Source organism: Daphnia carinata, chromosome 3 (assembly GCF_022539665.2).
Source record: "Daphnia carinata strain CSIRO-1 chromosome 3, CSIRO_AGI_Dcar_HiC_V3, whole genome shotgun sequence".
NCBI lineage: Eukaryota > Metazoa > Arthropoda > Branchiopoda > Diplostraca > Daphniidae > Daphnia > Daphnia carinata.
The window spans coordinates 12,029,169-12,054,326 of record NC_081333.1 but is presented as its reverse complement, the minus strand read 5'-3'; the positions used below and the strand labels follow the sequence as shown (position 1 = coordinate 12,054,326).

The 25,158-nt window shown below is 39.9% G+C and overlaps 4 protein-coding genes across 6 annotated transcripts in view; 2 read left to right on the top strand and 2 right to left on the bottom strand.

Annotated features, from left to right (window-relative positions):
* Positions 1-19: 19 nt before the first annotated feature.
* LOC130698511 (leukotriene A-4 hydrolase-like) lies at positions 20-3,157 on the bottom strand. Its single transcript, XM_057521178.2, has 15 exons — positions 2,971-3,157; positions 2,705-2,820; positions 2,492-2,631; positions 2,289-2,400; positions 2,145-2,213; positions 1,967-2,085; positions 1,791-1,896; positions 1,587-1,727; positions 1,429-1,534; positions 1,199-1,299; positions 980-1,124; positions 734-914; positions 426-668; positions 263-367; positions 20-203 (listed from the first exon to the last, which is right to left on the bottom strand). Exons 1-15 carry the CDS (start codon positions 3,020-3,022, stop codon positions 83-85), a joined length of 1,857 nt encoding a protein of 618 aa, XP_057377161.1. The 5' UTR covers positions 3,023-3,157; the 3' UTR covers positions 20-82.
* Positions 3,158-3,397: 240 nt separating this feature from the next.
* Positions 3,398-5,154, top strand: LOC130698544 (protein phosphatase PTC7 homolog). The gene is made up of 5 exons (XM_057521216.2): positions 3,398-3,979; positions 4,040-4,226; positions 4,285-4,479; positions 4,537-4,793; positions 4,849-5,154. The coding sequence occupies exons 1-5, from the start codon at positions 3,718-3,720 to the stop codon at positions 4,896-4,898; spliced, it is 951 nt and encodes a 316-aa protein (XP_057377199.1). The 5' UTR covers positions 3,398-3,717; the 3' UTR covers positions 4,899-5,154.
* Positions 5,139-7,075, bottom strand: LOC130698526 (protein Peter pan-like). The gene is made up of 6 exons (XM_057521195.1): positions 6,912-7,075; positions 6,373-6,852; positions 6,120-6,304; positions 5,799-6,053; positions 5,525-5,736; positions 5,139-5,457 (listed from the first exon to the last, which is right to left on the bottom strand). Exons 1-6 carry the CDS (start codon positions 6,942-6,944, stop codon positions 5,210-5,212), a joined length of 1,413 nt encoding a protein of 470 aa, XP_057377178.1. The 5' UTR covers positions 6,945-7,075; the 3' UTR covers positions 5,139-5,209.
* Positions 7,076-8,093: 1,018 nt separating this feature from the next.
* The window catches only part of LOC130698506 (collagen alpha chain CG42342-like), a 47,752-nt gene continuing 30,687 nt past the window's right edge, over positions 8,094-25,158 (top strand). For all 3 annotated transcript variants that reach the window (XM_059494717.1, XM_059494715.1, XM_059494714.1), the window contains exon 1: positions 8,094-8,937. In XM_059494717.1, coding sequence (XP_059350700.1) covers positions 8,502-8,937 — 436 coding nt within the window. In that variant the 5' untranslated portion in view covers positions 8,094-8,501. The remainder of the gene's footprint in view (positions 8,938-25,158) is intronic.

Genomic DNA, 25,158 nt, shown 5'->3' with positions numbered 1-25,158 from the left:
CTTTTATTATTGTTTACTATTCTTTTTTGTTTGTTTTATTACCATTGCTTCAATTGCCATTTAGACCATTGACGAAGTAAAATCACTGGATTACATGAAGGTCTTTTCCCACTGTATAAGCACAAACGTACATCCATTGGTCCTTCACTTTATCATAGGCTTCCAATGCCGACGGCCGGGCATCTTCCCAGTTATACAAATCCCTAAAAAAAATTATGAATGTGCACTGAAACTTGTAATGCTAAACAACAATACCAAATACCTAAAAATCGGTCGGCAATACTTCATTCGTCCTTGTGAAGTTGCAAACTGGACCGCCAAAGGAATCGATTCTTTGTACTGCGCTCTCAGACAGAGACGTAACCACCTGCAATCAACGATGACAGTGGAATTTGATCACATTAACAGGAAGAAAAGAGGCATACCTAAATTTGATTTCCGCATTCTGGACGCTGTCCAGACCATAAATTTGTTGCATTTTTTCGACAGTTTTGCATGACAGCGGTGGTCCGAGCAACAACTGGGCCAAGAATTCTTGAATTTGTGACGGAGACAATGTTTTCAAATCCTCAGGCGACATGCAGACAGGTTCGGGACAACCCTTGTTATTCCAATCACTCCACTGCTGACAGAGGGCTTTGCAAGGTACGGCTAAACTGTCATCATAGCTATAAACACGTTTTATTAAGAAAAGAAAAAAAGAAGACCAGAATAACATCATTAATCAAGTTACTTGACAAATGTTGGCGGCATTCCAGGAGAGTGAAACCAAGTTTGCCAATCTACTTTTTCAAGTTTGTCGGCGGCTGCAGTATTTTGGAAATAATGTTTAAGATACTGAACGAAATCGTTCGTTTCGATTGAACGGTATTGAAAATTGGCGATGTACGATTTCAGAAAAGGATCAAACTCGCCTGTAAACATTGAAGTATATCATTTAATGGTGCTTTGGAACTGTGGATGAAGAAAGGCAAATTACCTGGACCACCGACTAACTCTTCCAGATACCAGAGAAATGCTTGTCCCTTTTCATAAGGAACTGTCGAGAATGAATCGTCAGGGTCGATGCCAGTAAGATCTGGCATCAAGGATGTCAAAGGGTTCGATGCTCCCATCGATTCAATCTATGAAAAAATCAAGCATGTCGCAAATTATTTGAAGGAATATTAAACGACAAGAACAAAAAACCAAAGCATACCGTATCGGCTAAATATGTTTTTCCGCCAATGGCTGCAAAATGGCGAGAAGCTTCGCCATGAAGACGACCTGCGATTTTCCGCTCAACGAAAACAGTAAAACCTGTATCAAAGATTGGATTTATTATGGCGGGGTTGCAGGTATTGACACGGAGCATAACATGTATGATAAAAGAAACTTATCCAGTTTAGCTTTGTTTATGTAGTAACATTATGCATAGAAAATTTTTACCTTCGTTCAGCCAAAAGTGTTCGAAGTTGCTATTAGTGACCAAGTTTCCAGTCCAACTATGTGCAATTTCGTGTGCAATAACATCTACAAGCGAACGGTCTCCTGCCTAGATCATAAACAATAAACAAGGTTTCGTCTTGCAACAAAAGAAAACTAACTATCAAAGTCGGTGTGACAAAAGTCAAACAAGGATTTTCCATGCCCCCAAACGGAAATGAAGGAGGTAACACGAGCAAATCGTACACTCCCCACACATACGGTCCACAAACATCTTCAGCAGCGCTCAGCTGAGCCTCTGTCTGAAATGTAATAGGACTGATATTGGATTATCCATTTAAAATAATTTATCGATCAGGTTATACTTCCGCAAACTCGTAAGCAGCCTTATCCAGCAAAGCGGGTTCGGACCAAACGTGAGACCGCGGGCCTATCTGACGGGATTGTAAATCTCCAACAACGATGGCCAATCTATCAAAACGTGTTTGATTGTGAAGACAGAATAGTTGTGATATCATCATATGTTTGGACTTGACCATACAGATATGATGGGATGAGCACCGGCTGATGAAATTTGTGGATTTTTTTATCATCAGTTTTGACCGGCTCTCCCTGGCGAATGGCGCTCATCAATACAGTTAGGTCATGTGGCGCCGTTATCTTCCAGAAAAAGAAAAATAAGTATTTAACGATAAAAATTGGGGAGGGAGGGGCTATACTTTGGCTTCGTAGGTAACTTTATTGCTTGGTGTATCTTGGCAAGGTATCAATGAGCGGCAATGAATGGCCTATTAAAAATTTAATTTATGGTAGTTATTGTTGGTTTCTTCTTCTTTTCTTTCATACTAGCATGCAGTTAATACCTGGCACTGGCTAAAAAGAAAAGGATGTTTTTTCCCCAAAGTTTGTTCTGGGCTGAGCCACTGTAAGGCAGTAGATTTTGATGAAGTAGTATAATGTACTGATATTTTGAACCTGAGGTGAAGTATCGAATGCTCATTGATTGTTTAAATGTCAACACCTTGTGAAGATAAGGCAAATTTAAGTACATAATGTAAATTATTACTTGAAGTTTGGACTGTCTGGGAGATGAATTTCCAGTTTCTCCCCAAAAGTTGTGGAGCTTGTGGCAAGTTCAAACTTTAATGGCTGCTTAGTATCAAAGTCCTGAACCATAGATATTGTCAAGTCTCGACTGTCAAGAATCTATATTTGATGTCCCAAGCAATTAGAATACATTTTCAATAAAATTAACCATCTAATGAAAATTATAACTTACCAATATTTTTGCTTCAACATTTACTTTTTCAACTGATAGTACTACATGACCTGATATTGTCTTTGTATCAAAACTCACATCCAACACAAGGTCCATGTGGGTTACTTTAACCTCATCTGTTTAAAACATCAAGCTCTAAAAGTTAGTCTAATGTCGGAATTCACATTATGATCCACAAATGGGAGTTACGGTCTTGGCCTAAGGTAGCATTTACCAAACCCCATGTGATACTAACTATAGTGAAATTTAGTTCGATTTGAAATTACCTGGCCTTGAAAATGAGTTTGGGTCTCCCGGACTTAATCTTTCAGCTGTCATTTGTGTTGAATGACAAAACAAATTTGATAGAATATAGATTTACTCTCTTGGGGATAGATTTCGTTGGAGCTGATTTCCGACGCAATGTAACGAACACGTTATCTCACGTTACCAAGGTTGACTACTGTCATCACTGCTAAGCAAAGACAATTTACACTGACCAACAAGGGGAAAGGGTAGCAGGTAGAAGATTAAAGAATACAAAGGCAGCGCCATCTGTGGAAGACAAAACATGGTAGGTGATTGACTGCTCAAGCCATCTATTGGAAGTATAAACGTCCACTTCTGCAGCCCTTCATATACAAATGTATTCCTTTATCCGTCTACAAAAAAAAAATCCAAATCACATGACTATAATGATTTGCCTCTGGGAAATTTAAGCAATACAGTAACACTGAAAGTGGGAACATCATATAATTATTCGGCTGAAATTTATTTTCAGGATGTTATTGAAAACGACTCTGATTTCTACACTCACGTCGTGTTGATGTTAAAAAATCGTCGTCTGGTTGTTGTGGTAAACTGTGAAAGAACTTAGTTCGGTGGCCATCAGTAATTTCGATTCGTTCTTTTTGTGCCATTGGTGTTGTAACATGCAACGGGCTTCACATTAAAAACCAAAAATACTTTACAAAGTAAAAAAGATACGTTTTAATTGAGCAATTTTTTACCACGGCACCTTGCTCGTTGTAAACATGCATAGCGTTTATGGTCGTTTATTGTCGCGTTCAATAGTCAGTGGTTTGTACAACTGTTCCTCATCAAGCAGCTCTAGTGGAACTCCCCGTGTGGCTATTACAAATGCTACAAATGAAAATGTGTCCTGCAAGTCCATACCAAAATTGGTTTCTGCTGTTGCTGGTTTCCCAAAAAGTTTCAAATCTGGTAAAATCCGTAAAGGCCAAATAGGGGATGATGCTTGGCTTGTAAAAAATGTAGACAGTGCAGATATTTTAGGTAACTGACACTGTTCTCGTTATTTGTTGTTCTTCTAAATATTTGCCATTATTCTTGTAGCGGTTGCTGATGGTGTTGGGGGATGGAGAGATTATGGTGTGGACCCAAGTGATTTCTCATTATCGCTGCTGCGCTCCATTGAAAGAATAACCTCAGTTAGTAGTCCTTGTAACTTTCGAAATCCTGTGGATCTCTTATCCGCCGCCTTCCGTGAATTGCTTCATTCGAAACGGCCAATTACAGGCAGGTCTTCATCATCAAAATCAACAAATAATCAGACTAACATCTACTGTTTTTGCAGGAAGCAGCACTGCATGTATTCTTATTTTGGAGCATGAATCAAATAATTTATTTACAGTCAATATTGGAGATTCTGGATTTTTGGTGGTTAGAAAAGGCCAGGTGGTTCATAAATCTGAAGAACAGCAACATTATTTCAATACTCCATTTCAGTTGGCCTTACCTCCTCCGGGGCATCATGGCTCTGCATTGAGTGATAGGTAATAGAAACCAGTCAACTGTTATATTAAACCCATCTAGTATGTGTTTTATTGCAGTCCACAATCTGCTAGCCAAAGTCAATTTGCTGTGCAAGATGGTGATGTTATTTTACTGGCGACCGATGGGGTCTTTGACAATGTTCCACAACCAGTACTTGTTGCGGAACTTAGCAAGCTAGGTGGAGTAAAAGATCAGTTATGTGTTCAACAAACAGCGAACAGCATTGCGTTGATGGCGAGAAACTTGTCCTTCGACGGGAGATACATGTCGCCGTTTGCTCAGAGAGCTCGGGATTATGGAATTCGAGCTATCGGTAATACGAACAAAATGTATTGCACTAGGATAAACTTCTAATTTCTCATTTCTAGGTGGAAAACCTGATGACATAACGGTCCTTCTGGCAACGGTCGCGATTTAAAATAAATAAAGCTCCGTTTACAGTTCTGTAGTCTGAGTGTTAGGCTCCACGATTATGGATTAGCTTGTAAGTTGCTATATCCGTAAACATTCAGAAATGAAACCAGTCGTGATTCAGAGTGATGTTAGATTAGACATTGAATGCTCACTGGTTTGTAAATAAGTAGTTTCAAACACGTTAGAGTAATATCCCGAAAAATTGCTAACGAACTCGGAAGCGAATACCGAATGTAATACAAAACGCAATTAAAACTGTGTGTATTAATGCATTTAAATTCTTTCGGATTGCGTCTTAAGACTTGAACGTGAAAATTACCGTTTCCGCTGTACTTTTGAAGCGCCTTTGAAACCGACTCTACCATTCGGTTTTCCAGTTGATTTTGGAGATCGTCCGGAATTGAAATTTTTTCGCCGAGAATCACCCGAATCTTTGGCCGATCCTCGGTCACCAAATTTTCCTTTAGTGTTTTTCTCCATTTTCTTTTTCTCGATTTTGGCCCTCTTAGCTGCTGGTCCAGACAGAGACGACTTGGCACTTTTGGCGCGCGCAGAGAACAGGTCTAAGATAAATTTTGAAATTAGAATCTTTTCAAATTCTGACTTCAAACACTTTGTAGTACTCCATACCTTTCTCCGGTTCCTGCCCGACTTCACTTCGATAATATTCAGCGTCGTCATCTTCTGCTACCTCTTCCTCATTTTCAGCAAACTTTCCGAGAGCTTCTTTGTTTTGTTTCCGCTTCATACCTTCCATAGATTTCTCCCTGTGTTTCTCTTTTACTTCTTCTTTCTTTTTTCTTTGTGCTTCTTGGATTTTACGCACTTTCTCTTCGTTTTTCCTAAATTTACGGCAAAAGTTAGTGGACATATTCCTACGGACAAGTGTGATAATTTGCCATACCGTCTCGTTTCTCTTCGTTGACGAATTACTTTCTTCTCTTCTTCCGTCTTTTGAATGAATTGATGGTAAAGAACTTCACCATCAACCAAACCTTCTTCAATTTTTACGAGTTCCATTCGAATTCTTGGACCTAATTCAATCATACGTACAGCCGACTTTGCACCAGCTTTGGCGCCTCTACCAGCTAAGTTTTGCGGTAGAGTTACGTTACTTATAGGATCGTCTTCGGCTTCGCTCTCTGAAAATTGGCCGGATCTAACGAGTAAATTATGATAACTTGTTATCGTAATTTGAAAATCAGTATATGAAAATTGACTGTACTTTTCAATGAACTCGGAAATGTCGTTCAGTTTTCCCAAGTTAGGAACCTTACTTGAAACAAGCTTTTTGACAGCTTTGGAAACACCAACAGGCACCGCCTTGATAGAATAATGACGAAATTCCACGCTTCCATCTTCAGGGTAATAATGTAACAGAACACAGCGACGAATTGTGTTCAATTTCACCTATAATGCATGGGCAAAATATAAGTAATCAAGTATTTTCCTTTAGAAACTGTCCTAATGTTACACACCTTAGCCACGTTGATTGAGGGAAACATATTTTGGAACATGGATGTCATCAATTTTAATTTAAGCTCTTCACCAGCAAAGTTGTTTAAAACAACTAGTGGGTGAGTCAGATATTGTTTGTCATACGTGTTCTGTCGTTTTTGAATTGAAACAACATCTTTGGATAAGCTATACTCCAAAATTTTGAAGGTTAATGTTGGTCCATGAGGAAGACGGCAGATGCGAAGGAAGGGGCTCAGTTCAGAACGTGAAAACATGACCAAGTGAGTGACATGAAGCGGACCAGCAATTGAGACGAAATCCTTAATAGAATTCTTTTCTGTTGCTTTTAGGCTAGATGCTGTATTAGGCTCCATCACTCGTCGGAAATCCTTCATCAATGCTTCAATATATTTTCCGACATTTCCACGAAAAACAACAATCGAATGTGGAGCCCGTTTAATGTCATCTGGTTCATCCCAGTTTTTCTTGGTCTTATTTTTCTAGAAAATGACATTTCTTTTTGTTAATTTGTCAAGTAAATACACAAGAATGAATTTACCCTCTTTTTATGTTTTTGTTTTTTAGGTGGCATCCTTTTCAACTAGGTAATAAGCTTCAATCGTAATAAAACTGAAGACCAACACGTCTTTTCCGACAGCGACAAGTACAAAATGCTTGAGAGGGAATAGACCACGAGGGAAGGAAGCAGACGATTCCAACTTCTAAACTTAAAAAAAAAACTCGATAGATAACTTATAGCATGGTTGGTTATGGCTTTTCACCGCACGGCGTTTGTTTTTCTCCTAGTGGAAAGGATTAGAACTTCTGTCGAGGTAGAAAATTGTCAGCCACCAGATGGCATGATAAAAGTGTGATCGCCGTTGGAGCTTGTAGGTTGCTATTCCTTTAACGCTGAAAAATGAATGAAAAAGCTTACAAATTTTCACAAAGTTATGCTGATAGCTGCGAACTACATTGAAGCCATTTTTGCTATTCATTTTACTATTACATTGATCTGCATGATAAATAAAGGAAGGCTTTTTGCCCGTCTTTTAATCTTGAGTCACGAGGTCAAAAACCTTAATCTTGTTAAAAATTTATTGGCAATTGTTGACTAATAAGACAACACAGCAAAGTTGTTGCTACACGTTAACCCTTTCATAGGGTATGTGTATTATCTCTTGAGCGAGCCAAGAAAGGGTTGCAGCATATAATAACTATAGATAAAATAAGTGAGTTACCCCAACAGATGTTTAATCAATCAGAATATTTGGAACATAAAAACAAGTTATATTTTATAAATGTTTACAGAGTAATAAAACTACTTGTATCGAAGTTCATACATCAAATACGTTTTACATATATTCTTTGAAATTATGTAATTTCACGGCCCAAAATTCGTATATTTCCGTGATTCATACTGCACAAAATGTTAACATATACATTCTTATTAAGCACTGGGCTTAGGAGAGTCAACGGATGGTATAGATAAAAAAATAATAATAATAATCGTCGCTTTAAATATCACTGGGGTACATTTGTTTGTGTTTTTCTCAAAGTTTCGCTAAAGGACGTTTTATTTTCCATTTTTTTATTTGCCTTTCACAGCGCTTTAGAAGCAGCTAGCGAGAAGATGAGGTAGAAAGGGGGAGGAGCCGTTAGTGGTGTAGGAACGGGCACTGGGGGACCGTTAAGGTCTGTACGCTTGAGCTTCTCCCTTCTCCGCCAGTAGTTTGCCCACTGCCGTCGTGATTGGATGTGTCTAGTGTGTTGTTAGTGAAAAGAAAAAAATACATATATATTTATATGTAATATTTCTCCCACAGCAGATAAATAGCATTGCCGTGTTTCGTGTGCCGCATTATCGGGACGTTGTGGGCAAAGAAGAAAGCGAAGGAAAAAGATTTTTTTTTTTTTATTTTTTGCGTTTTTGAATTTTTGCGCCAAGTATTTATTCAAATTCCCAGCTCATGTTTGCAAAGGGCGGGATCGATAGTGAAACTACCATGTTATCCGTCAATTCCAATTGATTGATGCGAATGCGATTGGCATTGGGTTATTAATCGCTGTTTTAATCAAGATCGACCCGACAGAACAATTGCGAAGACCGTTCAGTGCCAACTAGACCACAACAATCAAAGGCGAGAAAATGACGGACCGCGACCCTATCGGCCGGTCGGATGAAAAGAAATCATCCGCTTTGCTAACGTCATCTGATTGCTATTGCGGAGTCGGAAACGCGTTACCGTCAGCTCAGCTGGACAGCAAAAATCACCTGGTCTGGCGGCGGTACTGTACCCTGGCGCTGGTCCTTTCCACGCTGAGTGTTCTGTTGTGCGCGGTGACTTGGTCGGAAAACGTCTCGGCTCATCGGCGTCTCTTGCTGGTCGAAGAGCGACTCAAGGCCTCCATCGCCATCGATGACCCGCAGCTCGACGCCAAAATCCAGGCCATACTGGACAACAAACTGATGCTCTTCCCAACCAGTGTCGATGCTGGTAGCGGTAGCAGTCAGGCTCGTAGTCGCACCATCAGACAAGTCTCTTCAGCAACGGATGCACCGACAGATTGCCTCTGCCCGCCAGGTAATTCTTCACCACCCTCTCTCTCTCTCTCTCTAACTTTGGATACGTTTTCTTCCTTTTTTATTTCTTTTTACACCTTCATTTTTTTTTTTTTAAACAACCGCCACTTTTCTCTCTTCACAAAACACTTTTAAATAAACATTTCGGATATTGTGTTAAAAGAAAAAAAGGTACAAAGATTCCTCTTCTTTTGCGCTACTATGTGGTACTATTATGTGATGCCCCCCTTCCATCCGCGTCTCCCCCCCTATACCCTGCACTTCTATCGTCATCGACTCTTACCCTGTGATTAAAGTCTAAAAAAAAAAAAGGAAAAACCGATAATGCATATAGACGTACAATGTATTTACGTTTACCATGTGTATACATCTCTCTACCGTTTCACCCTCTTTATACTCAATGCTGGTCCGTTTACCGGATTATTACAGCTTATCGGTGGTGTTTCTTTTTTTTACCCTTTATACCGTGTAAAGTCTATTACGACCCAGCCGATTTCGAATCCTTTCGAGAGAGAGAAAAAAAAATGGGAAAGAAAAGAACGCGAGTGCTGTGTATAAATAAAAAAATTGAAGGAGGGAGTCAATTCGGTTGGTTCTCGGAAAAAAATAAACCCATCAGCATTGTGGTTTACAAGAAAAATGCCTTTGCATACGCATTATGCGTACGCCGGTATCTCTGTACGTAAATCTTGTTCACGAACGAAAAGTAAAGAAGCAAATTATCAATCTTTTTTTTTCTAAAGAAAATTCTTTGCGGTGTAAAAGCCAACGATTTGAGGTCGCATTATGACGTGCAAGTCCCATCGATGGAAATGTTTTGGCCGAAAAGGAAAAGAGATAATTGCAAGTGATGGGTCCAACACTTAGCGACTGACAATGTGCGATTATTTTGGCTTCTCTCTCGTGCCATAGATGATAACAGAAAAAAAAAAAAAGGAATAGGGAAACAGAGAGAGAGAATGCAAAAGAGAGAAGAGGTCGAACCACAGGTGAGACACAAGGCAAAAAGAACTGAAAAATGCATGAAGACGGTGGTTTGTAACAAAAGGCTCGATGCAGAGGTACATAACCTTCGATGAGTCATATTCTTTTTGGCCACAATGTGTTACATTATCTTTCATATTTGGACAAGAATAAGAAGGTCTTAAGAAGACGGACGAGAGCATGAGTGTGTGTGTGTGTGACGCGCGTGATCGGCTTCTCCTTTCCGTGACACATAAACACTGCTTGGCGCCGGGACCGATGATTATATTTTTGCGTTCGGATCCCCGTCTTGCCCGTGCAGTCAAGATTCTCCTTGTCGTGATGGAGACTTTCTGTTTAGAATTCTTTTGTTTTCCTTGATCCTTTTTTTTTTTTTTTTTCTTCTTCTTCTTCTTCCTCCATTATGACGATGTGGGGATAAAAGGGCTACTCTTTCAACGGTCTGCCTCTCCCGGTCAGCGTGATCTGCGTGTTATACGACAAGGCGGAATGTGATGAGGCGTCCAACTCGTCCCCCGACTGGGTGTCTATTTTCTGACGGATGGTTTTTCACGTTTCGTTTTTTTTTTTTCTTTTGCATCGTTCATTCTTCCAAGACGCTATTATGACGGCAGCTATTATTATCCCATTCTTCTAACGACATGAAGTCGACAAGTTGAATGGAACTAATCCGTTTTCACGTCCAAATAATCTCCAAGGTGAACAAAAATAAAAAAGGAAACTTAATTATACGTTGATTGGACAGCATTCTCGTTTTTTGTTTTTAAAGATCACATTGACAATCAATTGAGTTTACGGGAGCGATCATGACAGCGTTAGGAATTCACATTAAAGGTCCCTTGTTTTTTTTTTGTTTTTTTAAACTTTCTATTTTTCAAATAGAAAAAAAAAATGCAGCGAGCAGGAAATAAGAGAGCGATAAAGAAGTGACCAAAAAAAGGCGCAACAACCGACGCACACCCAACACCTTTTCCTCTCAATAAAATAACGAGATTCGACTGGCTGACTTATACAAGTCCCTTTGCAGCGATAAGAGACGGTTCCAAATGAGAGACGATGGATATGTCTCTATTTTTTTGTTTCACCCCATTTCTTATTTTCCATTGAGGCAGAAGCTCCACGGACACCCGATTCGATAAGATTAACCTTAAACTTCGGCATTTTTTGCTGCAGCCGTTCAGAGTACAAAAAAAAACGACCGAAAAATTGAAATGGACCAACCAGTTGTCTTGTTTTTATTCGAATTTTTTTAAAGGCGACAGCAAACGAGCCGAGCGATGTATAATTAATGGTGGCCTTGATGCAAACACAAGTCCTCTATTTATTTTAAGGGTTCGCCTCACAATTTTTTTGTTTTTTTTTTTTAATCTAAAAACGAATAGAGGGACGTCGAAGAGCGCAAAGCTACGCACTACTCGTAGACGTCTCTAAAACGCTTTCGAGTCCGTCCGTCCTTTTTTTTTTTTGATGTTTGACCGAACGGTTTACTTGGTACAAGGAACATACAAAGAACAAAAGAAACAAGAGAGGAGTCTATGGCCAAATGGAGAGGCTAACGAAGGGAAATGCGATTACATCTAAAGGCAAAGAGTGGGGAAGGAAATGGCTTGTCCGCTCGTGTGTGTGCCTCTCTTTGGCTGTCTTGTTTTTAAGACGTTGAATTTCTTTTCGTCTTTCTCTCTCTTTTCTCTTTATATAATATACATATATACTATATAGGATACAGTCACGGCTAATTGTTGTCAGGCTTCTTTTTTTCTTTTTTTTTTTCCTCCTTCTTTTTCTAGGTTCCATCGCTTCCCTTCGCCTTTCTCCGGTTCTTTTTCATCTTTTTTAGTTTTTTCCTCCGTCAAGTTTTTTTTTTTTTCTGATACAGTCGACCGGGTTAGAATTCTTGGTGTCTGGAAACTCATGGGCTGTGCTAACAGGCACGACTATGCCGGGGCGCTAATAGCAGCTCCATGTTGCGACTGGGATTCGAGCGATAACAAAGTCGAGATTTTTCTCTTCGTTTTCTTATTGTATTTCAACAACCACAAAAAAAAACAACAAAAAAAAAAATAGAAAAGAAAAAAACGGAATTTTTCTTATATTAGGTAGCTCCCTGTTCTTATAGCCACTTATTTGAGTTCAGCCCCCCCTCCATCTCCCCCGTTTTCCAAGTGAGATGGCTCTCTCCTCATTGATGCATATCCAGAGCTGGGTCCGTAACGGCCAAAGAACCACACACGCAAGAAACGCTACGCCCTGTTTTAAAAGCTTTCCTCGTCGAGACCCCCAGTTATTTTCAAATGTGGGGGGAGAGAGATATTGGTAATTTGAATGTTTGTTTTACCTTGAAGGCACGTTGGAATACCAGACGAAGATTTTTGTTAATGATTTTTTGGAAGAGGGGGGAAATCATTTCTTCGTCTATCCTCTCGTTTTGTTGAGCAACATTTTTGACACATTTCTTTTTTTTCGGTTCGTAACGTGAAGGGTTCCGTTGACGGGATAAGAGAAAGACAAAAGACCTAACTCGAGTACATGTGCCGTCATCATTTTTCCTTATTCCGGACGACTCAGGTGACACACAGGAAGTGCAACAGCTGATGAGAAAAGCTGCTGAAAGTTGTTGCCATGGTTTGAGTTACCAGGGGGAGATATCATGGAAACCGTAGACGTGTAACAGTTCTAGTTCCTTGTACTAGTTAGTCTAAATAGCCATCGTCTTTCATACTTTCTACGTGTTCCTTCGCTGTGCGCTTATGACTTCCTTTTTTCTGTCGTACGCTTCACAGCCAGTGTTCTCTTTCCCTTGCTCTTTTTTCAACGTACACTGTACACCTCTGACACGCACCAAAGCGAATTTTTGTTTCTTGACAAGGGCCCGCGCTCAACTAACAGGAAGAAGAACGTGGAACCAGCCGAGTGTGTGACACGATCACTAAACGTTGAGTGCGTGTGAACTGGCATGACGCCATCAATAGGATTCGCAGAAAAACGGGCCCAAAAGATGGGGCCCGTTTAGAATAAATCCATGCTTTTAACATAGATTTACGTAGGCAAATGGCCTTTCAACAAAAACAAAAAGAAACAACAAGACAACAAAACGCAAAGGTACCAAATAGGGTCGCACAAAGCTTCAACGTACCAATCGTTTCTATTTATATACATACGACAAATCCCTTTCGTTTTTTTTTCTTACATTCGAACGATTGCGTTTGAGCTCTTTTGTTTGTTTGTTTTTTTGAATCGGACTCAAATGTGGTCACTTGTTGACTTTCTATTTTGCTTTCGCATCGCGTGTATCGGCTCAGTTTTTATTTTATTTGTTGCCAATTGATGCGGATGCAGAGGGAATGCAACGACTTCCGCCGTCCGCGGGACTGCGGCCCCAAATTTTATGCCCGCTGTTTTTTTATTTTTTGTTGTTGTTGTGTTTATAGTTTGACAGCAAAAAAAGATAAAAAGATGAAAAAGAGAGAGTTGTCGTGTTCGTTTCCATGTCGCATTTTTTTTTTTCTGGTCAGCTCGATGGTTTATTCATCTCCCGGTTTGTTTAGGAACATTGCACAATGACGGGGTGTATATTTATTGGTTTAGAATGGCGCAATAAGAGAACGTGGACATGGTAGTCCATCCTTTTTAAAGAAAAAAGAACTGATTGCCGTATTCACCTGAACCGAACTCGAACTCCTTTTTTTCACGACTGAGACGAAGCGCATTGTTCCCTACTTTTTATAGCACCGTGATGGGGGGGGGGGGGGGGGGGGGGGGGGGGGGGGGGGGGGGGGGGAGGTTGTGAACGTAATAAAAATTTTTTGCTTTTGCGGGATAGAAGAGGGAAAACGTGCGTGGATTTTTTTCAGATAATCCCGCAATTCATTCCCGGTAAAGTTTCTCCATCGACAAATAACGGCCTCTCGTATTCACGACATCATAACTGTTGCGACTATAATATCGAACATCGTGAGTCGAGTACCATCCCAGCATTGACCACCCGTCACGTTTCTTTCTTTTCAGCAGTCGCTGTATGTGGCAGTACATTAAAGTGTCGAACCCCAACAAACATCGTCACGGTTCTTCAGCAGGTGCATTAAATATTTCTTTTTTAAAGGTCCGAGTTGATAAACAACTTTTTGAAGGGAAACGAGAGTGAGAGAGGGACAGAAAAAAAAATCAACATACGGATAGGGAAGTGTGTGCGCGTTAAGGGCCGAACTGGCCAACTTGGCTGTTGCTGGAACGCACGTCGCACAGCTAAAGTCACGTTTGGTCTTCATTGTACGTTATTTTTACATGGTTTTTCTTTTTCTTTTACTTGTTTTTCTCCCCAATTGTTTTTTGAGGCTAGAGGGGGGGGGTGACTTGTTCCAGTTCCGGGTGCAAATTACAGGTGTTACGCTCACGTCGCCCTCTTTTTTTTTTTCGTATTTCTCCAGTTGGTCTTATCGCGTCCATCTTCGTTCTTTTTTATTTCTACACGCAAAAAGGAAAAAAGGTTCACACTCATTTTATGAAATCACTGTATTTTATGTAAAACACAGTAAAACACAACAAAAACTTACGGGTATCGAATTGGGTCACATATCCCGATCATAAGCTGCCTGCATCCACGAGCCGTCTTTCAGGCCGTGGGGAGGCTAACGAACAGCCTACGTTCAATGTTCCCCTCTTCTCCACCCTTCAGTTTGTGGGTCGATCTTTAACGTGTAGTGAACAGTACTACAGATCGATTTTTAGCCTGGCAAGGCTTTTTTTGCCATTTTTAGCCTGGCAAGGCTTTTTTTTGCCATTTTTAGCCTGGCCAGGCTTTTTTTGGTGCGCCATTTAGCCCCTTTATAGTAGGCATGGCTCTTCTTTTTTCTTTCTTCTTGTTTTCCATCTTCTTATTTTCTCTCTTCTTTTTTTCTTTCTTCTTGTTTTCTCTCTTCTTCTTTTCTCTCTTCTTGTTTTTCTTTCTTCTTCTTTTCTCTCTTCTTGTTTTTCTTTCTTGAAGGCGTAGAATCTTGCGTATCTTGAATGATGAATTGGCGGGAAAGGGAGGGAGGGAAATTGGCGGTGTCGGGACTTGAACCCGGGGCCTTCAGAATGCGAAGCGAAGGTGGTAACCACTGTGCCAGGACCGCACATCTCAACCAAATTTTGCTGTGGGGGTCACGCGTTCAAATAGACAGCTTATGTATGTAGTGGTTGACTGCAGTATGGCGCTGTGGAACAGTTTACAGCTGCCATGCTGATTTCACGGGATCGAATCTTTGTTATTGTGCTATTTAAATTTTTTTTTTTTTTTTTAAAGAAAGGTATTTAGTTAATATTATTTTGCAGAGCACGCGCTATCCCTACCCGTCGGCTTACGTGCCGTCGCCTACCCGTTATAAGCACGAGACCATACCCCAGAAAAAAACAATTTTGGTTTACAGTTTTATTTATTTTTGCATATTACTTTTCTTACAGGTATAAGGGATTGAAAATAATGGATACCAAGAAATCTGATATTTTCAAACACAGTAATTTTTTTTTTCTTTATTCACTTTTCTCCGACGAATGGAACTGGTAGAGGATGAAAAGGTACGTCAACGTGGTACCAATTAACTAAAAAAAAATGTAAAAAAATATCTCTTTACATTTATTTAAAACTTAAAATTCGTGAATACCTGTGGTATTAAATGAAGATTGACATCAAAGTAACCTAGGGCCGATAATTTAGGTAAATTTTGGATAATACTCAGATCTAGTAACGAAACCTTACCGAAAACTAGTAACAAAAAAAAATTATTAGCATTTTCTATTTATATTCATGAAAAACTAAATAAAAAACTAAACGAAAAAACGGATAGAATACAGTAGGTGCAAGGGGTGAAAAGACCGTGAGCTTGGACCGTTATATTACCGTTGCTACCTTCGAATCATTCAATTCACGGGGCGCTGGCTTTTTCTAGGGGTCCCGGTCGTCTTATTCAAGTGTCGGTTTTTTGTTGTTGTTCTTTTTTTTTTTCATTATGACTGTCGACAGGAAAACACGTCTCTTCTAGCGTATGTGCGTACACACACACACGCGGACGTTACGTGTTATAAACGAAGGGAAAGAAAAAAGGGAAGACGGCGGCCTGCTGAAGAATGCTCATAAATGTCAAGTTCTCTTGTCTGCTGGTAGCTTCCATAGAACATGGACTTATTGCCATCATTCCCTTTTTCTTTTTTTCTAACTTTGGCCTATGGCCTTTACATTGTTCCAGGGCGCCCTTCAGGTTTTAAAATGACCCCCCTCTCTTCTTGCTAGAGCTCTTGAAATTGCTGCAGTGTAGTAGGTCCGAAGAGCCGCAATTGCGCATGAGAATGGGGGACGTAGGAAAGAAAAAAATGTTTTTCTTTTTTAGGGGGGGTTAAAAAAAAAAAAAAAAAAAAAAAGAAAACGCCCCCCCGCCACTGGCTATATTTTGTGTATAACAGAGTAATCAGTCAATAATAAAGCCCCGGGAGGTAAAGTGGGGGCCGCTCGGGAGGAAGACGAAGAGAGAAATAGGAAAATAAAAGAACACCATTCCCCCCCCCCCCTCCCGTCTTTGGTGTTGGCAAGCCTCAGAGAGAATACATCCTTATAGTGTTGGACAACTGAACACCTTTAAGTTCAGCGTCCAGAATTTTATATGGGCGACACACAATAATGTTTGAACGATGGGGGGTTCCAGTGGTCGGGGTCCTCTCTCAACTTGTTTCTCTTTTCTTTATTTTTAGTAGTGGTGGTCCTCTCGCATTTTTTGGGCCCTAAAATCTCTGTTGTCCTGTGTGATGAACTTGCTTTCTCTTCGACCCCTTTGTAAACGCATACGGTTGTTAAAAATAATCAAAAGAAAAAAAATACCCCGGACTCAAAAGAAAGAAGAAAAAAAAAATGTCTTTTCATAGCGGATGGCGCAGAAGGTACGCAATAACCCGGTGAACTCGAAATTTCATGCTGGTATCCATAGGCAACGGACAATAAAACTGCGACACACGTAGCACACTTTCCCCTCCAAAAAAAAAAAATGCCTTGTGATTTGATTCACAATATTTCGCATTACCTGGCTATGAATAGCCAAGCAGATGGGAATGCGAGGAACGATTCATGTCCAGCTCAGTGATTTTTATAGCCAATTTTTAGCCCCGCTATATTGAAGAAAAATCACCGACTTTCCGAAGGGCTACAAACGAATGCCAGGTATGCGCGCCAGGGACAAAAGAAAGGTCTTCTTTTATTGATAGAAAATGGTACTCGAATTGATCTGAGCATCGACATCATCATAAGAAACGGTAGGGAAAAAGGCTGTCAAAAAGAAAAAGAAAGATGAACGAAAAAAAAAAAACTTGGAAGAGTTGGTGGTTGTGCATTATTCAACGAACTAACGAGTGACTCGAAGAAAATAACACACAAAATCTCTGCTTCGTATCACCGTGTTCCTCTTTGCTACAGCCACTTTGTTTTTTTGTTTTTTTTCTTTTTGTGCTCCTCTTGTCCGTCTATAGCGTTTCGGAGCTCATGTTTAATGTATATCGTTCGTCTCTTTTCCTCGATTTGAAATTCATTGAAGCTGTGTGCGTCTTCTACGATGGTTCCCTGTTTTCTTTTTATAGTTTTTTTTTTTTTTTTTTGTAACATCGGAAAGAAAGAAGAAAAAAAAAGAGTCGCTACGGTACAGCACCGGAGCAAAAGCGATCCCCTTAAAGCTTTATAGGCCGATGAAAATGTTTTGGATGAGCCTGAGCCGGCTGCTCTTGTACCTCACGTCGTTCACGCGAAGGATTTTTTTCTTGAATTCCTACGATTTCATTCCGTTATATTTCTAGATTTTCAAGAAGAAGAAAGAAAGGCAGATATAGAGGAATAAGCAACAACAAGAAAAGATAAGAAGAAAAAAAACACACTTGAATGGAAATAACCGGCAGCAAAAGCATCGGGAGGGAGCCGCGGGAGCCCTTGTCGGTCATTTCACAGCACGGGGTATTTATGGTAATCGAGCTGAAGCGTGTGTATGTACACAAACGTCAAGGGCGCGGCCACGCGGGCCATTTTTCCTTTCCTTTTTTTTCTCTTGTACATGTGTCTGTCTCTCCACGTGTGGAGGCGATGGCCAATCGAGCGCATTCTTGCATCTTATCGTCATCGTATGCCAGAAGGAACACGATAAAAAGAATCGTACGAGAAATGTACGCACACAATCATCGTCACTCGTGTTTCACATGCGTAATCCTGTCTGTCAATTCGTTTGTTGTGTTTATTTCCTTTCGGGAACAATGGGTATCTTTTTTTTTTTTCTTTTTCGAATTGATGTATCCCCCTCGCTTTGGAATTGCGTGATTTAAGGCAATGTGCGTGCCATTGTGGTTTTTAATTTGGGAGAGTCAAAAAAAAAAAAAAAATTAAATTAAAATAGATTTACAAATATAGGAAGCTCCTCAAATAAAAAATGGATGGTTCCACACATTGATTCATTCCTTTTTTATTTTTATTTCACTTCGTTGGTCGGTTTTTGAAAATGGGACCACGCAATAACCGGTGCTGACTTTATACGATCTTGTAACGCTATATTCACGGCTTTTTAAATAGATACTGTATATATATATAACTATGTTAGTGCTTTTAACTAGCCGTAATAAATAATAACCCAACCCAGAAAAAAAAAAAAAAAAAAAGGGAAAAGACGAATGAGGAACACAGACGAGTGATGACGCAAAGACGTGCCAAAAAGTCGTGAGAGAGTCACGCGGCGTTTGTTGTTTTTTAAGTATCGCTCGCCTTGTCTTCTGGAATTTTATTTGACGTTTTAAAAATAAGGCGGGATAATAAGCTTTGGAGAACGACAGTGCCGGATATAGCCAAAGAGGTAAAACAAGCGGCAGTATTTTATAAAAATATACGACTTGGAAAGTGAACCGAGCAAAGATGTTTATCATTTTCGTGATAAATAATAGCCAAGTGGGCTATATCCTTTGCATATCAACGTACATAGTAGATAGTACGTTGGCTGGAGCGTATGGCTTTCAATATCAGGTATGGAAATGTCGATCAAGCGATTAGCTTTTCTGCCCTCCAAACTCCCCTTGTGTTTTCATTTCCCCTTTTGTTCGATTTTTATTTCTTTTTTCGGTTTTGTGTGTGTGTGTGTGTGGATTGTAAATAATATCGGGTGCGGCGCTCGTGCGCTTAGATTCACTCAAGTCGAAATTTCGTGCTGTGCAACCAATGCACCATGACTCGGCCGCTTTTTGTCTATTTCAATCTCTCTCTCCCCCCCTCTATCCCTACGAAAAAGAAAAAGGGATAGACGCCTCGTTTGGCTTTCTCTCTCATCCACAAATCCACGTCACGATAAGTGGATTGTGTGTATTCAGTTGAAAAATCATCAACATACGAAGACCAAATGGAAATTTAAAAAAGAAAACTAGCAAAGTGACACAAGACGAAAAGAAAAAAAAAAAAAAAAGAACCTTCTTGAAATGGTTCCAGATTTGATGTCTCTGCTACACAGGCTGAAGAGTGTGTTCAAAATACGGTGGGCTCAGAAAGGCAAGGACTCGGGTTACACGTTCGCCGCGCACACACACACAGTACGCATTTAACGTGAAACGACACGGCAAATAGTAAGGTTCCCCTTTTTTTTTTTTTCTCTCCTCTACTCAATTCAAGAGGAGGAATGTAACCGGAGATTGTAGGCCTACCAACAAAAAATAACGAAAGGCCGAGTTTGTGTGTGTGTTTTGTTTGCGTGTCTGTTTGTCTCGACCATTGAGGCTACTGCTGGACATGTCAACACAAGTTGGAAAAAAAAATAAAAATCTTCAGCTCTTTTCGAAAAGATGGATGCGATTTGGTTAGGTATTTTTTTTTTTTTTTCTTTCCTTATACATCGTAGCGGCTTGTACGATGTTTAAAGATGCCTCTCACGGAAGCCTAGATGCATCAGTCATTCAGATTTTTTCTTTCTTTACGTTTGAAGTTGGGGGGGCGATGCACGAGCGGATGTCTGCCCACCCGTTTCTCTCTCTTTTTACTTTCTTTGGACATTAAGTTTTTTTTTTTTTTTTTTTTTTTTTTTGCGCGGAATATCAGTTGACATCTTTGTCTCATGGCGTTGACAGCGAAAAGAGAAAAAAGTTCAAGGGATTCAAAGTAAAAGAAAATGCAGCTGCTAAAGCAGCGAATGGAACGAGAGAAAAAAAAAAAAAGGCGGAAACATAAGGACGGTGGATGAAAGGCGAACGAAGGGCGAGTGTAACAGCATCGAGGAAAACTCAAAATGTATATCGTCGTTCGGAAAAAAAAAGAGAATTCGAGTAGTGTTACACGACAGGCGTTAATGTTTTTATGGTGTTAATATATTAAGTCACGAAAAAAAAGAAAAAGGGACAGCTCTACAGCTAGATCCATCGGGCCCAACAAAAATCCAAAAAGCTTCCGGCAACTGTGTTCAGAGTCGATTGAAAGAAGAAGAAGAAGAAGGAAAATAGAAAAGTTGGAAACAGCATGGTGTATGAAAGCAATCCGACACTTGCGCGTGCAGGACTCCCTAAGAAAAAAGAAAAAAGGGGAGGCCCGGATGAGTGCGGAACTTTCGTCTTGGCGGCTCGGGTATAAAAAAAAAAAAAAAAAAAAAGGCTCCGTGATGTAAGCATTTTTTTTTTTCACTTGATTTTTTCTTGTGTGTGTGTGGAAGGGAAAGAAAAGTTTTCTTCTGTTGTAGACGTCCTTTTTTTTTTAACTATTCCCTTCACCTGACTCTTTGAACCGAAAGAGCGTGACTGGGCCGTGAATGATATTATCCCTGTCGATTTTCTGGGATACAAGAAGACTAAAAAAATAATAAAAAAATAAAGTTGAAATATAAAAAAAAAAAATAATAATGTTGAACAAAAGACGAACAAGATAAAAATGTAGGAATGCTGGAATTTCCAATTTTTTTTTTTTTTTTTTTTTTTTTTTTTTTATGTAACAGTGATTAGTCTCTCTCATCGTATGCGGCGCGGCGAATCGGAAATTCCGCGTATATATACGACGCACAACGCGGAAAAAAATAGAGAGGGTCATTAACGAAACGATAGAATATACGATGAAAATTTAAAAAATGAGAGGAAGAACGACATAAGCCCACATTCTTTTTTAAAGCCTTTTATCGTCTCACTTTCGTTTTGTTCTGCCGCTAAAAGACCCACACGAAAAATGAAACAAATTCAAAGTCATTAAGAATTAACTCTACAGCAGGAGGAAATGTTACGCTTGATTGAAACACCGGTTATTATAAACTGATCCGTGTCTGGAGATTGGAACTTTGTGTTCCTGTCATTTAAGTTTTTTTTTTAGAAGGGGGAGTTTTCTGAAGGTTAATAGACAAGCGGTCAGTGGAATCGTCGTCTCTTTAACCTTATGGTTAGTTAGTTCATATCTGGCATTATCTGTGTGTATCTAAAGCTTTTAAAAATGGTTCTATATCAAGTCCCTACGTTTTTTCCATGCACCGAAGTGGTTTGCTTGTGGCTCTTACGAGTCTGTGTACTCGGCCCCTTCAATTTCCCTCATTTTTTATTTAGTTTGAATCTACGTTTTTTTTTTTTTTTTTTGTTAAATCCCCGTGTTCAATATGAAATGGATAACGAACGAAGGTCTTTTTTTGTTCTCCATTTATTTTTCCAGTAAATTTATGAACAAATAGACAGGACCAAGTTTGAGAATTTCCAAAGAATTTTTGACAGCTGGACAAGGGTGGAGAATATTAGTGAAAGAGAAGAGAGAGGTGTCTGATCACGTGTCAGCGATAAAAAAAAAAAACATTGAAAGAAAAAAACAAGGAGAACTTCCTGCAAATGTAAAAAAAAAAAAAGAAAATATCGACACATTTAACGTTGGAAATCTCGGTCAGGTATTTATCTGCGTGTTTATGCTGCGGCACAACGCGCAACCGAAGCCAATTTTTGTCAAGGCATACACATACGCAGTCATTTGTTTTTTTGTTTTTTTTATTTTCTTTCCGTTGTTGGAAATAAATGGAGCCTCAATTTTTACGATAGAAATTTCTGCGTGTCCGTGTTATCTGATCCCGTTTTTGTTTTTTTTCGTTCTCTGGTATTTGTGTTTTCTTGTTTTTTTTTTTTTTTTTTTTTGTAAATTTATTTTCTCGGTCAAAAGAAAAAAAAAAAAAAAAAAAGATTTTGTTTTTGAACGGATGATTGCTTGTTGTTGTTATAGTCTCCCTGAGTACAGTTGTGAGCCTCCATCGTTTGCTAGCGCATCCGCCCAAAAATAAAGTCGGCCCGTCTCAAGTGGTGGTCGAGACAGTACAGGGCGGATAGGCGAAACACCCAAATCGGTCAGCTGTCTCTATAGACAGACGAAACCAGAGCCAAAGACAACAAGAAAAACAATCGACTTTAATCAGGCCTGACAAGCTTGCTTTTTTTTTTTTTTCTTTTTTTTTTTTTTTTTCGCCGCATCAAATACAGAAAGAAAGGCAAAGTCATTTTTTAAAAATAAAAATTGTAATTTTCGATTTGGAATTTCTATTGCTCGCCTGTGTACCTCTTGTCTCCGTTTTCGATCTGTTAGGGGGGGAAAAAAAATCCAATTGGCCAGTTCCGCCGACAGTCAATCAGCCGAGGCGTGATACAAGGCTTGCCCATAGCCAGCGGCCAGGCGTTAAACGAATAACACAATACACCCCCCCCCCCCATACCATCGTTATAATAAAGTTAGATAAATAGAAGCCGATCGAAGGAAAGTCAAAACAATTTTTTCAAACATAAAAACTGAAGCCTTAAAAAGTGAAAATAGAAGAGACTGTCGAGTGTATTATTAACTTAAGACTTATGTGAAGAGTTCATTGCCGTTGTCCAGTTGACAAATGCCAACTTAACGCGCGATAACGCGATAAGTCTCGCGTTTCCGCTGTCATAAAATGACACACACCCAGCTAATAAGTGGGTACCCTCAACTGTAGTACCCCTCCACCATTCGTCCGTTTGGCTAATCATTCACAGACGTTCAAAAGTTGCCATATAATATCAACTCAAACTCAAGTCTTAAAAAAAAAAAGATAGATAGCTGAAGAGGGAAAACAAACCACAAAAGGATATAGTGGTGTCGTTTATTTGAACATCAACGACTTCCCGTTTAACTGATCCTCAATCATATCCGGCCTGTTCTTTTTTTTTTTTTTTTGGAGTCCGAAAAAACCGCATCCGCTTCTCTGAAGATTTTGAATTTTTTTTTTTTTTTTAAATCTTAAAAAGCAAAGTTTCATTTGGGAACGACTTGTGCTGAAGATTGGAATAGATTACGCCCACGTACATAACTCGAGGAAACGAGCCTTACATATCAGTGACGCACGGCGAGAAGAAGACGAACGGCCGGAGGTGTGTACGAGACTCCAGTTAACGCCGATCGATCGATCCCAAACAGCCCCATCCAAAACGATGGTGTGATGGTCGACACGTTTGGGCTGCTGCTGCCTCTTTTTTTTTCTATAAAAATTCCTACTCGGCTCTCCATCGTCAATGATCCTACTCCCCCCATCGTTCCGTAAAAAGCAGTCGCCCTTCGATGCTGGCGTCAATGTAACGGCACTAAATTTATAGTGCGTGTCTCTTCAAAGAGCAGAGAGAGAGAGAGAGAGGGGGGGGGTCGACAAGGTAAGAAAAAGGCTAGTGTCTTTCTTAACAATCGGAAGGGACGTTCGGTAATGAATCAGCAGCCGAAGAACGAAAGGCATGAATAGCTGATGGCCCCTTGTTATGCGCATCGTACCAAGGCTTATAGTCCAGTCAGTCGATCGATGTGCCACGGTCGTTCACGCAGACACTATCAAAGATTTCTTCTTTTTTTTTTTTTTTTTCTCGATCAGAATAAATACATCCAATGTCTCTGCGATGATATCGCTCTGATCTAACAGTTTTCTTTTTTACATTGGTCAGACACGTTGTAAGAAGGAAGACCAATTGAATCTTGTCTGCGCTGACGTACAAATTGAATTTGATTGAATTTCGTTCAAAAAATTGGCCGTCATTGAATACAGGAAAAGGCAAAAATTGTAGAGAGGGGAGGGCGGCAATGTGCCACTTGGCTGGGTGCCGTATCTTTTATGTATTTCCCCGCGATGCGAGGTTTTGCGGTCGAGTGTGTGCCGTTGAACTGATATCTTCTTTTCTCTCTCGTGCGCTGCCTCTCTGCTGTAAACCGTTATGGCCACACACGCAAAGTCCCGAGCCAAGGAAACAATAGCGAGGGGGGGGGGGGAAGCGTATTAGCACTTGAACGGTCAAGCCTTCGAAAAGAGCCATGGCAACGGCAAAGCGATTGCAGAACGCACTTGACATCAGCGCCAAGAAAAGGAGCACCGAGAGGCCGAGCCAAATGGAATACAAGATACGTCTCTCAAAAAGTCCGGTTGCATCCAGTAAGCGCGAGATATCATTCTGTTGGAGCAGGCAAAAAAAAAAAAAAAAAACAAAAAAGAAATGTGGCGTGAATTCGACATTGTTGAGAGAAACTTGCAGGACATTGTCGAGTGAAGGATTATGCTGCAAACGGATGCGATGATTGCTGTGGTAGACTTACAGAGTCGGGAGACGTATATAAGATTGGATTGTCCAGCAGCTCAAATCCGGATCAGTCCACAAGACATATTTCTCGGCTAGGGCTGTGAAGGAAGACGACATTATCGGAAAGAAGAGGCTTAGCTGCTTTTGTTTATATATGCCCACTGATTGAAGCTTGAAATCCTCTTCTGATCAATGGAGTTTACGGATGCCATGGAAAGCTGTGAATAGGGAAGAAAAAAAAAAAACAAAAAAAAAAAATTGAATTCCCTTTTCTGGATTTAAAGGGGAGTTGATGTTGATGGGGAAGTTCAATTGCTACCTGAACGCTGTCCAGCTGCTTCTTTTAAGCGCTAAACTTTTTACGAGTTTCTTTTCTTCTCTTAAAGTTTAATCGCGTAATTGAAAATTTTGAGTGCCCTTTCATTTGGGAATGTTAAACGAAAAAAAAAGAACATTTCGTATAACAAACTAATTGTTATTAATGAATTGGAAAGAAATGGAAGATCGTGGACATTGTGTTCGCCGCAGGAGGAACACATCAGGGCCTCCTTTGCGACCTTTACCAAAGACTTCGGTCAAAATAGGGAACCCACAAATGCCCACATCGAGAATCCAAACTTTCAACCAAAAAAAAAAAAATGTTTAAAATAATGTCCAGTGAATATATCGATGCATCCCAGAGATGCAC

What these genes read in the sequence shown, in the direction of transcription:
- LOC130698511 (XM_057521178.2), bottom strand. Translation starts at nt 3,022, where the DNA reads ATGACAGCTGAAAGATTAAGTCCGGGAGACCCAAACTCATTTTCAAGG. An exon ending in TTGTCACACCGACTTTGATA is followed by an intron (nt 1,535 to 1,586) that starts GTTAGTTTTCTT and finishes TTTATGATCTAG; the next exon opens with GCAGGAGACCGTTCGCTTGT. An exon ending in ACACTTTTGGCTGAACGAAG is followed by an intron (nt 1,300 to 1,428) that starts GTAAAAATTTTC and finishes TCTTTGATACAG; the next exon opens with GTTTTACTGTTTTCGTTGAG.
- LOC130698526 (XM_057521195.1), bottom strand. Translation starts at nt 6,944, where the DNA reads ATGCCACCTAAAAAACAAAAACATAAAAAGAGG. An exon ending in ATTTCCGAGTTCATTGAAAA is followed by an intron (nt 6,054 to 6,119) that starts GTACAGTCAATT and finishes TTTACTCGTTAG; the next exon opens with ATCCGGCCAATTTTCAGAGA. An exon ending in CGGGCAGGAACCGGAGAAAG is followed by an intron (nt 5,458 to 5,524) that starts GTATGGAGTACT and finishes AATTTATCTTAG; the next exon opens with ACCTGTTCTCTGCGCGCGCC.
- LOC130698544 (XM_057521216.2), top strand. Translation starts at nt 3,718, where the DNA reads ATGCATAGCGTTTATGGTCGTTTATTGTCGCGTTCAATAGTCAGTGGT. An exon ending in AAACGGCCAATTACAGGCAG is followed by an intron (nt 4,227 to 4,284) that starts GTCTTCATCATC and finishes TTTTGCAGGAAG; the next exon opens with CAGCACTGCATGTATTCTTA. An exon ending in TTATGGAATTCGAGCTATCG is followed by an intron (nt 4,794 to 4,848) that starts GTAATACGAACA and finishes TCTCATTTCTAG; the next exon opens with GTGGAAAACCTGATGACATA.